This window comes from Pelophylax lessonae (genome assembly GCF_965119305.1).
Source record: "Pelophylax lessonae genome assembly, chromosome: 8".
NCBI classification, from domain to species: domain Eukaryota; kingdom Metazoa; phylum Chordata; class Amphibia; order Anura; family Ranidae; genus Pelophylax; species Pelophylax lessonae.
This window is the reverse complement of record NC_138775.1, coordinates 181,912,894-181,930,554: the sequence shown is the minus strand read 5'-3', so window position 1 is coordinate 181,930,554 and position 17,661 is coordinate 181,912,894. Positions and strand designations below refer to the sequence as shown.

Genomic DNA, 17,661 nt, shown 5'->3' with positions numbered 1-17,661 from the left:
CTGGACATGTATTTTCTGTGCGCCTGGCAGCTGGTTGCCGACCATGCAGTCGGCTTGTTCTCCACTTCAGAAGAGGAGATCACATGACCAGGAGCCTAGGCCTTCTGACATGAGCCAGTGCAACTAGAAATTGCGACCTGGCACCTGGGCTTTTGTCAGCCCATTCCCAGGCCTGTGCAATGACCTATGGCCAGACGCACTGGACATGTATTTTCTGTGCGCCCGGCAGCTGGTTGCCGACCATGCAGTCGGCTTGTTCTCCACTTCAGAAGAGGAGATCACATGACCAGGAGCCTAGGCCTTCTGACATGAGCCAGTGCAACTAGAAATTGCGACCTGGCACCTGGGATTTTGTCAGCCCATTCCCAGGCCTGTGCAATGACCTATGGCCAGACACACTGGACATGTATTTTCTGTGCGCCCGGCAGCTGGTTGCCGACCATGCAGTCGGCTTGTTCTCCACTTCAGAAGAGGAGATCACATGACCAGGAGCCTAGGCCTTCTGACATGAGCCAGTGCAACTAGAAATTGCGACCTGGCACCTGGGCTTTTGTCAGCCCATTCCCAGGCCTGTGCAATGACCTATGGCCAGACGCACTGGACATATATTTTCTGTGCGCCCGGCAGCTGGTTGCCGACCGTGAAGTTGGCTAGTTCTGGGCACACCGCCGGTGCGTTTCTGTTCACCAGCTTAGGTCCAAATTATTGCCTGAATTCACACCCTAACCGGGCCCAAAAACACATAGGAACCTTTTGGAATCAACATGTCGGCCACCTTGGACATGTGTGAACCAGCTCCATTGAGAGCTGGCCACACTGGCATGTCATGCAAACTGGATGTGGTGAAAACCGCATCCAATTCGCACACATGTGAACCAGGCCTTATTTATGCTTAGTCCTGCCCCAAAGCACACTGAAAATAAAATCTTTTTTAGTTTTCAGGGACTTTAATACCAGGACACCCTAAAGAGGTTTTGACAGTAATTACTCCCACTTCCAGTCCAATCGATGCAGTGATCCACTGGAAGTTCTCCTCCACCCCTCCTGCAACCTTCTGGAAAACATCACAGGCCCCATTTTGAGTGCACCAATATCTACACACTTTGGGAACTTATTAAAGTTAATAAAAACACAAAAAAAAAAAAAAAGTGTAAAATATTAAATGTATTTTCTGGCATAAACGTTAATAATCTCATGAAAATGTACCATTATGTGTCAATTGTATACACCTCTTCTGCCTAAAATGTCTAAAAACAGGAAAAGTAATCAAACACAGGATCTACATTTCTTTACAGGTATGGGTACTTTATTTTACATATGAAATTTGTACAAATATTAACAGCCTGTATTAATAGTTCATATAGAACATGTCTAAGAGACTAAGAGGCTCTGAAATACCATGAACCTGTATTACAAATCTAGCAAAGACATTTCAAATAAATTATTTAAAGATATTTCCTGAGCACTTTATTAAAATGAATAGTAATTCTATACAATTAAGTAGTATTGAAAAATGTAATGATAAAAAAAATGTTCTTGTCGATGCAGAAAAACCAATCAGCTTCCAAATATCATTTATGCAGTTGAAAAGGAAATACGAATTTTGAAGGTTTTTAAAGGCTACCAGACATTTGCTCATTAGCATAATTTTCATATTTCATATTCACTGGCACAAGTGAACTGCTTTTAAAGCAAACCTTATACTTCTGTTAATAAAGCAGACTTAAAGTGGTTCTAAAGGCTCAAGGTTTTTTTTTTTTCCCCACCCCCAATACTTTCTCCAGCGATGTGCACAACCTCTCCGTGGACTCTCCATCCTCACTGGCTGAGAGAGCAGCAGGGGCTCCCACTGCTGTCAATTACAGCCAGTGAGCAAATGACGAGAGGGAGGCGGGGTCGAGCTGTGGTTGTGTGTGAATGGACATGCAGAGCCGAAGCTTGGGTGCCTCCATTGCAAGCTGCCTGCTCTGGGTGCACTCAGCAGGAGGTAGGGGCCAGGAGTGCCAGCGAGGGACCTGAGAAGAGGATCTCGCTGCTCTGTGCAAAACCACTGCAACAGAGTAAGTATGACATTTTTTTCTTTTTTTTTTTTAAACACAACGAAAGCCTTTAATATCACTTTAAATCACTGATTTGTTTTATACAATCTCCTTCATATGGTTTTCTAAACTTGATAATGGCTAAACTGTTAAAATGAATATAAATAAGTATAAACATAGTTTTTTTGTTTAACCAGCAAGAAAAAAAAAAAAATTTATAAATAAAAACTTGACAGATCCCTGCAACAGCACAACACAGAAATGTGTGATGCAGGGATTTCTCCCGCTGTGCTATTGTGATTGGTGCTTGCAGTCATTGCCTGCAAGTGCTAATCGAATGCTGGTTTTCCAGCAAGATTGTTCGATAGAAACCTGCCATTAGACCAGCTTAAGTTGAACAGATAGTGGTACACATGTACCGAAAGTCGGTCGGTTCCAGCTGAACCTGCAAACTTTCAGTGTGTGTGTACCGGGCTTAAAGCCAGCCACACATGTATAGATCGGGTTGTCTGACCCAACTCAGAAAGGCCAATGTTTGACAGATTAGCTAGACACACACACACACACACACACACCACACCTGTACTCAGAGGCGTAACTAGAACCTTCAGGGCCCCGATGCAAGAAACCATGAAGGCTCCCCCCAGATCCCTGGCCGGGGCCCTTCCCTTCAAGCCCAGGGCTCTTTCCACTAATCCTGGGGCTCTTTACTCTCATTGCATGGCCTTTTATTACGGTCCCGCAGCAGGATCCTTTCACAAGTTCTGCAGTGGGCTCCCTTCCTGCAATCTTGGGGCCTCCCCACAGTGGTGCAATGCCAGGGCCCAGTCACAAGTGTGACCTTTGCGATCCTGGAAGTTCACCCACTGGTTTGCTACCGGGCCCCCTAGAGCATGGGGCCGGTAGCAATCGCAACCCCTGCAGTTACGCCCCTGCCTGTACTGTATGCAGGATTTGATGGGTAAAGAAAGTCTGATTTGCAAATAAAGCCTAAATCAGGGATGGACAAATCCCAGCAGCCAGGTAACTAATGCTTTTTAAAAAATTACAGCTGACACCTAACTTTTGAGGTTTTCTCTACTTGTGGTCAATGGAGTTGGCTCCTAAAAAATGGTGCTGGTTCCCGGAATGGATAGACTTGCTCTTGAATTCCATGATAGTTTGTCCACCCTGGTCTAAAATACCCATTTAAGGGTAGCTTGAAAGTAAAACTACACACCTTGTATGCAGTTATACATATACTGTAATCACCAATTCTGTCAATGGTCTAGGCCTATACAGTATTTTACGGACTAGATTGCAATGCGGTCTGTGAAATTGTTCCTGACAGACTGGGAAGGGAGGGAGGAGGCAAGTATAAGGCTGCCAAGGAGCACCAGGCCAAAGCAGAGGGAATAAATTATAGGATGCGTGACACATTAACAACTGGCAATTCTTTGTTTCCCAGCAACAAATCCATTTTAACTTTAGGTGGAAAAGAGCAGTTTGAGCCAACCTTGCTGGATACCCTTCAGAAATTAAAAAGTGTCACTTTTTTGCACGGATCATTCATTTATTTTACAATAAAAATAATCCCATCAAACAGCATGACTTCCCCATTCAACTACCTAATGGACATGCAGTGCATGGAGATCTTGATCGGGCAATGCCTGAGCAATACAAGTTGCCAGAAGTGTCAAACCTAGCCCCCCTCGATAGACCTACCCACATTGGTGAACACATTGAAAAAAGGTATATAGTGGTTGGCCATCAACTTTAATAAAACACATACTCAACTAGATTTTCAAGATTGCCATCTGTCAAGTCTAAGGACAATCTGCAGCACTAGCTTACAAGGCTAAGGACTTTTTCACACCATTCCAGTGTGGTGTGCTGTAGAAATGCACACATTAAGGCAATGCACATTGACACAGGTTAAATGTATTAGCAGGTTGAGGTGCTTTTCTTTGTTAATGGCACCCCTATGCAATAATCCAATGCACCTTTGAAGCACATGTGTTGCAACACACCAACACAATACCATATGTTGTAGTGCGCTGCATTAGTTAAAAATAAAAAAAATTGTGCGTGGTCGATTTGCTGTTCATTCTGGTGCACAATGTTTGTTAATGTGCATGCAATCAATGCAAAGCATTAAGACAGATACGTACTTTCAGTCCCATTCACACCTATGCAATAATTCATAGTAGTTAGATATTCCCTTTAATTGGATTGGTAAATATAAAATTATGCTACTTTGCATTGTGATTGCAAATAGGTACTTCCGAACAAATACTGTAATAATTATTAAAAATAAAAAATAAATTACTGGGGGGGGGGGGGGGGTCACTACTGCTCAACTGTCCTAAAAGTCACATCATTCCAATGGCTTCAATACTTCTAGACCAGGAATCAATTATGCAGTGGATGATTTATGACTTCATTTTCCATATGTTTGTTTTGGGTGTCCAACCCAGTTGTGAAGCTCTGAGACAGCCAGGTAACTAGAATTTTAAGAAGTTCAGCAAAGACAGTCTCCATATACTATATAAGTGCAGGGTTCCTTTCATCTTCTGTTTGCTTGGAAACAAGAGCTTCTTTGTTATAGGCACACTACAAATATTCAGAATTATTTTTTTCCTCCTATGAACAGATCAGATTTTCCTGACCTTGCACACTTAACACCTGAACAGCACCCCCCTCCCCCAAGAAAAAAAAAATAAAATTACCCATACATGGTTATCACTTTTTAAAAGCACTTCATGATTTGATTAAAAAAACAGTCACTTGAGGATTTAGGCAAATTTCACGTTATTTCCAGACGGTAGCTTGGAGTGATTCTTACAGCATCACCAAATGTCCAGACTTGTATGACACGCAGGCCGATGCTAAACAGATTTGCACAGTTCCAGCAGTAATAAAGGCACGTTTTCCTGAGTATGGTCAAAGTTGGTAGATTGCAGCCAGGAACGTTATCAAAAAGGCAAAGTTTCCACAGATGTATATTGTCAGCACAATCTTCTTAAAGGTGTGTCCCTGATAATATAAAAATAGCATTTAGCATATTAGACAGTAATAGGCATCCAGCACCACACAAAAAACAATACAGAAAGACAGCTGCGCCCTCTGGTGATGAATATGAGAGTTACAGGCACTGAAGCCGATACAAGAAACCTTAAAATAAAACCGTGATGCTGACCACAGGATGGGAGAACTGTGAATTAGGCCTAACTCTAATCAAAGCATTAGAAATTAGAGATGCACAGCAATTTCGGTTTTGCTGTGATTTTGCTTTGCTTATGGTGTGTTTTTCAAAGGTCATGCGACTCAAAAATTGCATCAATAAAAGTGACACGGGTGCGTTATTGCTATGTTTTTAATACATTTTAACAGGGAGGTGGGTTTTTTTAGCAGACCAAAAATGCAGCAAGCAAGATTTTTAACACCACAACGGAAGCGCAATGAACCTGTGTGAGGACCTACATAGAATTTAAAGTGATGCATTTTTCTTGAGCTTTTCTTGTACTAAAAAGTGCCTGACAATAAATTCATATTCATATTCATTTAAATTCATGATATTAATTAAAAACTGGAATACAATACAATTATGTATTTTAAAAACTGTCCTTTTTGGTTTTGGCCAAGTGCATCCTGAATTTTCGGTACCAACATTTCCATCCAGTGCACCTCCAATTTAAAATTTTGGATAGTGTTGGAAGGAGTTAAAATTTCTGCCAGGTATTTGACCTTACATTGAGCAGATTTTGTCACACTTCCTGTTGAAGCATATACAAAAATTGAGAAGAGCGAAGACATGAACAGCAATAAAGTTTGGTCAGAAGTTCCAAACCTTCCCCACTATTGGAGAGATTTCCCATCACTTCCTGTTGTTACAGCAAATAAAAAAAAATAAATAAAACCACACACCAGTGGGGTCTTTACTCTTTAGCCCTTCCAGATGACATTCATTAATGTAAGTTTTGTCTGGAGTTGCATGGTACAAATGCATTTTTTGCACATCAAGTTTATGGCAGCCTGCTGTCCTATGTGGGAAATCACACAAAAGCAGTGCACTATGGGAACGCTATACTGAGTGAATGGACGGTGCCTATGTTCTTAATTTTCCTGTAAAAGCTGAAAAGCTGAGGGTTTAGCTTTCTCTTTGAATAAGCAGAAAACCTGTTTTTTGTTATTGACTTACAGGAATTTCACATTTAAAAAGGACACACAAACTACTGTTCTACATAAATCAAACTTGGAAAGAAAAAAATAAATGAAGAATGAAAATCTGAATTAGGTTGATTTTTGAGAAGCAATACACAGGCTTCTTGCAAATGGAGAAGACATAAAAAATGGCAGTGCATAGCAACCCGGGACACAAAGTGTTTCCCGGTGTGTCTATGCGCTGCCGTTTGTATTTCAGTGGGACTCTGCGTTGCCGTTTGTATCCCGGTGGGTCTCTGCGTTTTTGTATCCCGGTGGGTCTATGTGTTTGTATCCCGGTGGGTCTATGTGTTTGTATTCCAGTATGTCTTGGCACTGCCATTTTTCATGTTTTAGCTGTGATAGCACCCATCCCATGCTCGTTGGCTGACAGCATAGCAATCTCCGGGGAGTCCCACAGGCTTCTTTTCACCCTCCAGCCCACAGGCACCCCAGGAGCGCCTGGTATGTGTGTATTGTTTTTTCTTGCAAACAGAGAACTGACAAAGATCTAGACATACATTTATGAATTTTAGCAAAAGACATACCTCTTCCTTGGTAAAGGAAGGAGTTAGTATCCAAGCTTGATCATCTTCTTTTTCTGATTCTGTGAGAAGCAGAAATAAAACATTTGTGAATTTTCACAAAAAGATAGGAATGCATTTTGAGATTATAAATAGGATTGACTGGTGTAAAAACAGCTATTGATCGTCAGACTACATTATCACCAAAGGTATTTTAATCATATGCAAGGCACCAGTAGGCACCAAGGCAGTAAATATTCCAGGGCAGCAATCATGGCAGAGGTAGCCATGCTGTACCTCAGTAATAGTGATGTCAGGAGATGTTGAATAGTCACAAAATCCATGCTAGAAGTTGGTCTTATTTTGCATCAAAGCCAGGGAAAAAAGGCTCAGAGGCCTGGAATAATTCTAGAAAAGCTTAGCTATAGGCAAACAAGCATAGGTTAATAATAATAATAATAATTAAAACACACATATCCAATACTTTTAGGTGTACATGCCATGGGGTACAAAGCCCTATTAAACTGCACAGCCAGCCTTGTGAACGGATGCTTCTCTGTTGATGAGAAGAAAACCAGCTGGGTCGCCTTGCCACCCCCAGCTTGTATCTGGACATTAAAAGGAGCAACAAAAAATGTATGACATCTCTGCTCATTCCTCCTGTCAGCATGTTCCTTGTGAGCATATGTGAATGCAGGTCGCCTCCTCCCTGGGCACCTGCATTACCTCCCCCAGTCTGAATATTGCTGTACAGGAGAAAATATTCTGAATTCAATGTCAAATGCAGGTATTATATACTAGCTGCTTTTTTAAACACTTTAAATGCCACCATTTTGTATGCCACTGGTGCAAAGTCTCAACATAAGTGATTGTTTGACATTACGTTGGAGACATTATTGGGCTTACAAAAAGAAACAAATTGTGCAGTGCAATAATCTAAAGCAGAATTTAGACTAGAAAAGGGCCACTTTAGTTGGACATTATAAGCTGCTGCAATGTCTGTTGTTCTTTCCCTACTAAATAAAACCTACTTTTGTCAGTTTTCAGTTATCGAGGGCCTCTAACTAGAAACCAATGAAAAGCCACCTAAATAAAAGCAGCGTTTCTCTATACTGAACCTGACAGAACAAAACACAGTATAATTTCCTAACAAAACATATGTTATGGGATCTTATGGGCGCTTTGCAGCCAGGAGAACACAGAGTGCTACCAACAAAGCTCACCGCTGCGCAGGAGGCAGAAACTGTGCAGCTCCAGCAAAATGTCTATACAGACATGCCACAGTACAAAGCCAACCATCGTGTAGGTGTCCCAAGGATTTGGGAGGTCCAGAGCTTGTAAGTCCATACCCAAGAAGATTGCAGCCACTACAAATAAAAGGAAATATTGGTTAAGGAAATCTAACGCTTATTTTATTTACATAGATAAGAACTTCATTCCACAGTGATGTAAAAATTACTACTGTAACACATGTGGCTTGGAGCCTAATAGGAGTAGACAAAAGTTATGTATGCTTCTAAACCTAGAATATGTGCGCTCACAAATTTTTAGACTCTAAGGGCTCTTTCACACGGGCGTTCCTTTTTTTTTGCCCGATCAGGTCCTTTTTTTGTAACGGACACGGATGACACTTGTGTCATCCGGTCCGTATGTCCGTTTTTCATCCCATCCGTTTGCGGATAAAAAACTGACATAATGCATGTCTATGTAAATACGGATGTCTGCGGATGACACCACTGACATCCGTTTTTGCTTCAGTTCCGTTTTTTGAAAGGAAGAAAAAATAGGGTTCTCCTCCGTTCAAAAAAACTGAACTGAACTGAACTGACAAAAAATGGATGTCAGAGGATGATCATCCGATGACATCCGTATTTACATAGAGATACATTATGTCAGTTTTTCATCCGCAAACGGATGGGATGAAAAACGGACATACGGAACGCCCGTGTGAAAGAGCCCTTACCCATACAATATGGGGGTGGGAGGATGGGGTTGGGTAATCTGTTTTGTGAATGGATAAGGGGCGATTAGGACGTTCATCTTCCCTTGTCCATTCAAAGAATGCTTTGTACTCTGTGGAAATACAAGACGTTTTGTGAATGCACATGGTGGATTGCGGGAAACCCGCAATCTTCACTGTACTAGAGGATTGTACCTTTTAGCGCTTTATTAGTAGTACAGGTTGATCAAAAAGAAAAGAGTTTTACCTAAAGCAGCAGCACTCATGGATCAACCCTCATTAAAGAGATTTTCAGCTTTAAGACATTCAGCTTTGTGATAAAACATTTTTCAGTTAAGCAGTTAAAGTGGAGTTCCACTGGCTTTTGTGTTTATTAAAAGTCAGCAGCTACAAAAAGTGTAGCTGCTGACTTTTAATAAACACACACTCCCCTGTCCCACGGTCCAGCGATGCGGCCGGGGGGAGACTCAGTACTCCCTGTCTTCTCCCCACAGCGCCTGTATCTCTAGTGTGGGCACCCAGCTATGACAGCTTGCGGCTTCACAACCGGGTGCGCACTGCGCATGCGCGAGTTGTGCTGCGCGTTGTGAATTGCCAGGCAATCCTCTGGGACCTGCGACGTGTCCCAGATGATTGCAGGGAGTAAGGGGGAGGGGAGAACTTCTGCCCGAGCCGCCTAGGCAGCCCGAGCGGAAGTGGGAGCGGGTACCTGTCAAAACTAGGTACCCCCCCCCCCCCCAAAAAAAAAAAAAAAAAACATGCCAAATGTGGCATGTCAGGGGGTTGGGACCACTTAAAGCAGAAGTTTCCAGCTTTAAGGTTCAGCTTGGTAAATGTAAAAATAGACTACAATATCAACTGTTAGTTGGAAGATGAAATACCTTAAATATTCATTTACAAGATTTCATATCTAGCCAATAAAAAAATGTATTTTGTCCTAAATTGAGAAAATATATGCAGAAATAATTAAATTGTCATGCTTGTTTAATTTTAAATTTGCATAAACTTTAGGTGGCAAAATTGTCTGCAACTGTGTGACCCACCCCCTCTTGGAATTTTGTTCTGTGTCAAAACTTCCCATACAAGTTAAAGAGGTTGTAAACCCAGAGAGAAAAGAAAAAAAAAAACCTGTAAGACAAAGGCATCGCATACAAGCTCATTATGAAATACCTATCTTAGAACAAAGCCCTCCAGTGGGGCCCGCTCACAGCTTAGACAGCGGATATCTTCCCCCGGTGTTTCTTCTGGGTTTGCGGGCTCCAGCAATGTGAGTGGCTGGAGCCACAATGATGTCACTCCTGTGCATGCGTGCGGGAGCTGCCGTTTACGGCATGGGCTCTGAAGGCCTGGCACGGTAGGCCGGACCTTCAGAGCACATGCGCCGATGACGTCATCTGCTGCATGCACTCTGAATATCTCTTGAACTGTGCAAATTTAGGAGATATTCACAGTACCTAGGAGGTAAGCCTTATTATAGGCTTACCTCTAGGTACAATTAAAAATAAGACTTTACTTGGGATTGCAAAAGCAGTAGGAGACAGGCTGAAGCAGCATAGAAAGATCAACTGCAGGTCTAAAGAAGGTCAAATACAGGCTGAACGCTCCTCAAAACAAGATTTATCGGTCCTAAAACATGTCCAAAGCCCATCAACGCAGGTCCTTACTGTGACAGTTCAGGAATGTAAAGACTATAAATTATATGACATACCTGCTATAATTCTGGCAGCTGTGCCACCTCCCCAGTGTGTCCAATTAAAAATAGACCTCCTGTATCAATAAAAAAAACATTTAGTAAATTTGAAAACACATAAAAAATGGATATAACCAATTTGTTGGATGTAACTAGAGAAACCAGTAACAAAATGAAATTACTTTCATATAAATATACTAAAAGATAACAGCAGACAGATTGGATTTATTTTACAAAAACTTTATGAACAGAATCAAGAAGAGCATTACAGCCAGTTTATTATGTTAATTTTGTCTAATGCAGACAAAAGACTAAAAGTCAGATAGGATTTCAAACCGGTCTACTCAACTGTCCAACTCAGAGTAATGGGTCAACAGGAATATTCCTGACATGGACATGAATTTTTGTCCAGTCCAGTGGTTCCCAGCTCTTCAATGGGTATTTTCGTTCACAATCATTAGTAAAGCTAAGCATCTTACATTACAATATAAAATATGATTTGCCTAGCTTAAGATAAACAAACCCCTTACCTGTTCATCCTTGGTTTTTCAGTGGCACAAAATACCCAGATCCACCCCAAAATCCCATAAAAACCCTATGCAAAAAGAGCCTAAAAAAAAATCAGTATCTGCATAAAATCGACTAAGCCCCTGCCGGGGACACAAAGCACTGCAAAGTGGTAGGCAAGAGGGACTGAACACATTTGCTCTTTTTTTGAAAACATTTTATTTTGGGCAATGCAGAAAAAGTCAACAGACAGAATTATACTGGACTTCCTACAAGTACAGACTTGGTACTTTAAAAGGCCCTTTAACCACTTTAGCCCCGGAAGATTTGGCTGCTCAAAGACCAGGCTCTATTTTGTGATTCAGCACTGCATGAATTTAACAGACAATTGCACGGTCGTGCGATGCTGTACCTAAACAAAATTGATGTCCTTTTTTTTCCACAAACAGAGCTTTCTTTTGGTGGTATTTGATCACCTGTGCGATTTTTATTTTTTGCACTATAAACAAAAAAAGAGCGACAATTTTGAAAAAATAATATTTTTCACATTCTTTTAGATGAAATTCTCAAAACAAAAAGTAAAAAACAAAAAATTTAACATTTTAGACCAATTTGTTTTTTGCTACATATTTTTGGTAAAAAAAAAAAAAAATCACAATAAGTGTATTTTGATTGGTTTGCGCAAAAGTTATTGCGTTTACTAACTACGGAAAGATTTGTGATTTTTATTGTTTTTTTTTTTAAACTAGTAATGGCGGCGATCTGCGATTTTTTTTGCCGGACTGCGACATTGCAGCGGACAGATCGGACCCCTGACTGACATTTTTGACACTTTTGGGAGTAACAGTGACATTACTACAGTAATCAGTGCTATAAATATGCACTGTTACTGTAACAATGACACTGGCAGGGAAGGGGTTAACTTTACTGGTGATCAAGGGGTTACGTTTTTGTCCCTAGGGGCGTGATTCTAACTGTGGAGGGGCATGGCTTGTGATGTAATCACAGAGACACGTGATCCTACATAGCAGGATCGCATAGCCTCTATGATTACTTTAGTGAGAATGACAGACGGCTGTGTTTACATCAGCCGTCTGTCCTTCTCTCACTGCAGCGGGAGATCGCGAGTGGCTGGCGGGCATCGGAGCTGCCGGTCACACGCACTGCCTCCCCAGCCAATGAGCGGGGGCAGGAGCGTGCCTCCGGCAGAGCGCGATCGCCCCCTAGCTCCGTACATGTACGGCACTTTGCCTGGGAGTGCCAGACTGCTGCCGTACAACTGAGGCGGACGGTAGGCAAGCGGTTAAACTCTTATTTTGGGTTGGGGCATCAACTTTTATAAAATCAGCCTTTATTGCCTTATGCCCCTAAAACATTCAACTTTTGCTGGTTGTCCGCTAGGAACAGTGATGTTGAGGTTAGAGCACAAAAAAAAAAAGATACCTCAAAACCATGAATAGGCACAAGGAAATTTGTACACATACTGTGACGGTAGCACCGTCGGGGTGTGAATGTGTTATCTGAAACTGGGAAAGCTGAGAGATGGTTCTGATCGCTTAGGGCAGGTCAGTTGTGAAATAGACAAGAGAGGTCATAAAAAGCTTAGGGCAGGTTATTTTGCATACGTTCTGGTCTGCTGAGAACAAACAGGAGATTGATCATCGAATAACACACATACTTCCACTGGGATTTCCATATGCTGGTGTTCGTTTTCCTCTGGTTATACAAGCGAGCATTGACCACCCTGCATAAGGGGGTCACTGGTTTTCTGGTAAGCCTCATGTGTGGACTTTCTTCTGAGTGTCACTTTGGCTACTCCTGGATCTTTTTTCAAGCACATAAGGAATTATATTTGGCACTTTTTACTTTTGATTCACTTTGGATTTTTTATCTTTGATTCACTTTTGCACTTATTAATGCTCATCACGGTGTGTTTATTTTGTTTCCAAATTTATTCACATTGTTAATTTATGCGCTGCACCATTTTAAAAGAACAGGCTGCCACTGCAGACCTAAAAATGATAGTTGCCTGGCTGCCCCAACTTGAACCCTGAGTTGCTGACCTGAAACAAGTATACATATCAGAAGTTCTGACTTAAATTGATGAATACTTGTTCTGGATCAGAAACACTGAGGCACTCAGAGGGTCACAACATGATAACCAGGCAGATTGCCTTTCCAGAAGCATGTTATCTACAGCAGCCTCTGCATTTCTCTCATGGTAAATCAACAGATTCTTTATTGGAAGAAATTTGTTGTAGCAGATTTTATACCTGGGACTACGAGGTGGAGGTCTGAAGATTGCCATCACAGGCTGTAGAACTGCCAAAGCCATAACAACACAGCCCAAATACGGATGATAACCTGCCCGCTGCAAACAAAGAACATTTCATTCATTATCAATACAAAAACAAATGGTCTTCCAAAATCTTATACATCAGTAAAAAGGGGATAACTTAATGTCCCCCAGAGCAGCACTTCCCACGCAGACACACCCCTACCAATTACCTTTCTATTGCACAGACACATGTACTCTTGTAAGCATAGCAAAATAATATAGCATCTAAGTATTAAAAGGTCATTTTAATCTGTAGGCAGTGATCAGAAGACCCAGAGCCTGACGCAGTAAAATTCAAGTATAAAAGCCATAGATAGAGCGGAGAGGGATTAGAACACCTGTTTTTATTGCTACTTTTGCCCCAGTTAGGGAAATTCACCCTCTCTATTTGTCGGATTTAGGAAATTTCCAAATATTGGGTTGACATTAGAATAGTAATAGAGGGGAAATCTTCCAATGGGAAACAATAGTTCTGGTGACCAGGCCCCAATGGATTCCCTTAATTTGCAGCATCTCCTCTTACTTTCTGTTTTGGCTATGGCACAGGAAGTGAAGGGAAATTTCCCCAATGGGACACAGATAGCAAAAAAACTCAGGCTACCTGCTTTGAACTAGAAAAGAATGCAGCTATACTAGTGCTTGCTTTTTTTTTTTTTTTTCAAAAGAAAATACCAGCTTTGGAAATATGAAAAAGCAACCATTACCTGCTGAGCCCTAACATTTGTGAACATAAGGGCTCAAGGCAAATCTCCTCAATCAGTATATCAAATCACACTATATTCTGTTCCATCACTGATGACTTATCGAGATGGCTCTGCTGATATAAGGCCTCATGCACACGGATGGTGAGAAGCTGAAAATTTGTCCAGTGCAAAATTCCACGCAAGATGAGTTGCAAGTGGCACACAGCCTCCATAGAAGTGAATTGCTTTACACGGCGCTTGTAACGCCCCAGACAAGGGAATTTTTAACAGAACATATATATTTTCATCCTCCTCACCTCCTGTGTGCATAAGGCCTTATATATAGCACAGGTGTTAAACCCAAGGCCCGGGAGCCGAATCCAGCCCTCTAGGCCATTTCGTGTGGCTCTTGCAGCCAGGGCTTTTTTTTCAGCAAGAATGTGGCAGAACTCCCATTTGCCACCTCTGGCTCTCCCCACCATCACTTGTAAACACACAGAAGCCTTCTGTGTTTACAAGGACAGCTTTCCCCTTGGCAGCGCACAGCTCTTACATATACCTGCCTGCCCTGAATGCACTACTGGCGGGGACAGATGAGAGAGAGGTGAGGGCTATAGACGGAGATGTGTTCAGAGGGGGGGTATTGGGGGAGAGAGGTGCTGATGTGAAAATGAGATGTGGAAAGCCTGTGAAAGAGACCTGAACCCTGCACATTAAACTCCTCAACCCTGCACACATTACACTACTGCACGTAGCAAGCACACTCCTGCACGTAGCACAGTCCTGCACGTAGCACACTCCTGCACCCTGCACGTAGCACACTCCTGCACCCTGCACGTAGCACACTCCTGCACGTAGCACACTCCTGCGCCCTGCACGTAGCACACTCCTGCACCCTGCACGTAGCACACTCCTGCACCCTGCACGTAGCACACTCCTGCACGTACACTGCTGGCTCAGCCGATGAGGAATGAGAATCTCAGCTCTCGTGCACACTGCTGAATTGAGCAGGAGCTCGGGTGAATATTAGGGGGGGGGGGGGGGGGCTGGGCGTCCACTGCACAGAATGCATGAAGGTAAAAGAACTTGAGCCTATAAAACCACTTTAAAAAGGTGCAACTGTCATCAACATAAATTCTACAGCCGATGGCTAATTTAGAATGCTGAGGTTACTAAGCATTCTAAAGCAAAAAATATGCAGAATAGGGATGTCTTGATTCAATTACTGCATGCTTGTTCCAGGTCAGTAACTCAGAAATTACTGTAACAGGAGAATCACCATTTTCTAAAGGAGGTCAGCAATGATAGCCTATATATTCCACTCATAATAGGTTGTACAGTGCCTTGCAAAAGTATTCGGCCCCCTTGAACTTTGCGACCTTTTGCCACATTTCAGGCTTCAAACATAAAAGATATAAAACTATAATTTTTTGTGAAGAATCAACAAGTGGGACACAATCATGAAGTGGAATGAAATTTATTGGATATTTCAAACTTTAACAAATAAAAAACTGAAAAATTGGGCTTGCAAAATTATTCAGCCCCCTTAAGTTAATACTTTGTAGCGCCACCTTTTGCTGCGATTACAGCTGTAAGTCGCTTGGGGTCTGTCTCTTTCAGTTTTGCACATCGAGAGACTGAAATTTTTGCCCATTCCTCCTTGCAAAACAGCTCGAGCTCAGTGAGGTTGGATAGAGAGCGTTTGTGAACAGCTGTTTTCAGTTCTTTCCACAGATTCTCGATTGGATTCAGGTCTGGACTTTGACTTGGCCATTCTAACACCTGGATATGTTTATTTGTGAACCATTCCATTGTAGATTTTGCTTTTATGTTTTGGATCATTGTCTTGTTGGAAGACAAATCTCCGTCCCAGTCTCAGGTCTTTTGAAGACTCCATCAGGTTTTCTTCCAGAATGGTCCTGTATTTGGCTCCATCCATCTTCCCATCAATTTTAACCATCTCCCCTGTCCCTGCTGAAGAAAAGCAGGCCCAAACCATTATGCTGCCACCACCATGTTTGACAGCGGGGATAGTGTGTTCAGGGTGATGAGCTGTGTTGCTTTTAAGCCAAACATAACGTTTTAAATTGTTGCCAAAAAGTTAGATTTTGGTTTAATCTGACCAGAGCACCTTCTTCCACATGTTTGGTGTGTCTCCCAGGTGGCTTGTGGCAAACTTTAAACGACACTTTTTATGGATATCTTTAAGAAATGGCTTTCTTCTTGCCACTCTTCCATAAAAAGGGCAGATTTGTGCAGTATACGACTGATTGTTGTCCTATGGACAGAGTCTCCCACCTCAGCTGTAGATCTCTGCAGTTCATCCAGAGTGATCATGGGCCTCTTGGCTGCATCTCTGATCAGTCTTCTCCTTGTATGAGCTGAAAGTTTAGAGGGACGGCCAGGTCTTCGTAGATTTGCAGTGGTCTGATACTCCTTCCATTTCAATATTATCGCTTGCACAGTGCTCCTTGGGATGTTTAAAGCTTGGGAAATCTTTTTGTATCCAAATCCGGCTTTAAACTTCTCCACAACAGTATATCGGACCTGCCTGGTGTGTTCCTTGTTTTTCATAATGCTCTCTGCACTTTAAACAGACCTCTGAGACTATCACAGTGCAGGTGCATTTAGACGGAGACTTGATTACACACAGGTGGATTCTATTTATCATCATTAGTCATTTAGGTCAACATTGGATCATTCAGAGATCCTCACTGAACTTCTGGAGAGAGTTTGCTGCACTGAAAGTAAAGGGGCTGAATCATTTTGCACGCCCAATTTTTCAGTTTTTTATTTGTTAAAAAAGTTTGAAATATCCAATAAATTTCGTTCCACTTCATGATTGTGTCCCACTTGTTGATTCTTCACAAAAAATTACAGTTTTATATCTTTATGTTTGAAGCCTGAAATGTGGCAAAAGGTCGCAAAGTTCAAGGGGGCCGAATACTTTCGCAAGGCACGGTATATAATTTACAAAAAAAACTGCCTATGCAGGTAAGGGGCGCTGGTAGATAAAAAACAACTGTACACCTTTGACCAAGTCAAAAAATGCCTTGCTATAGGTGTAGGCTATTTATGTACCTCCTGAAACCTGGCAGAAAAACTCTGTGATGGTGTCCCCCCATACTGCTTGGAGATTGTCAAGACACTCCCAGCCATTACTGCTCGCCCCCACTATCACAGGAGTGAGTTCTCTCTCTGATTCCAATCGCAACATCCAGACAACAAGGACAAACGGGAGGACCCCGTCTCTGGGAGTTTTTTGGCCAGACTTGGGAGTCAAGTTAATAGCCTACACCTTTATTTTGGTAAAGGCAATTTACCCCTTTGATATAAAAACACTCCTCCTTGCAAATGCTAGCTGTCAGGCTGGCTGTCCTGCTGACCATTCTGGCTTCAATATTTTGAGTCAGAACAAGAATGTAGAAAAAGGCCTCTGCTTTTACCTTGACATTCTTGATCTGGTTACTTGTTCTGGATCAGCATAACAGGAACCTAGAATTTTCAAGAGGATAGCAACAACAGCCTTTGGTGCTTCACAACTGGTTATACAGGTGAGACTACTTCTCACAATACAAGTCAGGGCCAGGTCAATTACTAAAAACAATGCCCACCCTGTGTGGCCGACAGTGCAACTCAATTTTTAATAGGAGAATTGCATAGGGATCACCTTTTACTGGGGTCATCTAACAAGCTCTATAATTAGGACAACAAAAATAATAAAGAGCAAGCAAATAC

At 42.0% G+C, this 17,661-nt stretch overlaps 1 protein-coding gene across 1 annotated transcript in view; it reads right to left on the bottom strand.

Moving 5' to 3' along the window:
- Positions 1 to 4,842: 4,842 nt before the first annotated feature.
- The window catches only part of FRRS1 (ferric chelate reductase 1), a 50,660-nt gene continuing 37,841 nt past the window's right edge, over positions 4,843 to 17,661 (bottom strand). The window contains exons 12-16 of the mRNA XM_082266133.1: positions 13,176 to 13,273; positions 10,414 to 10,472; positions 7,969 to 8,112; positions 6,770 to 6,828; positions 4,843 to 5,054 (exon numbers count right to left, since the gene is read on the bottom strand). Of these exons, the coding sequence (XP_082122259.1) occupies positions 4,962 to 5,054; positions 6,770 to 6,828; positions 7,969 to 8,112; positions 10,414 to 10,472; positions 13,176 to 13,273 (453 nt within the window). The 3' untranslated portion in view covers positions 4,843 to 4,961. The remainder of the gene's footprint in view (positions 5,055 to 6,769; positions 6,829 to 7,968; positions 8,113 to 10,413; positions 10,473 to 13,175; positions 13,274 to 17,661) is intronic.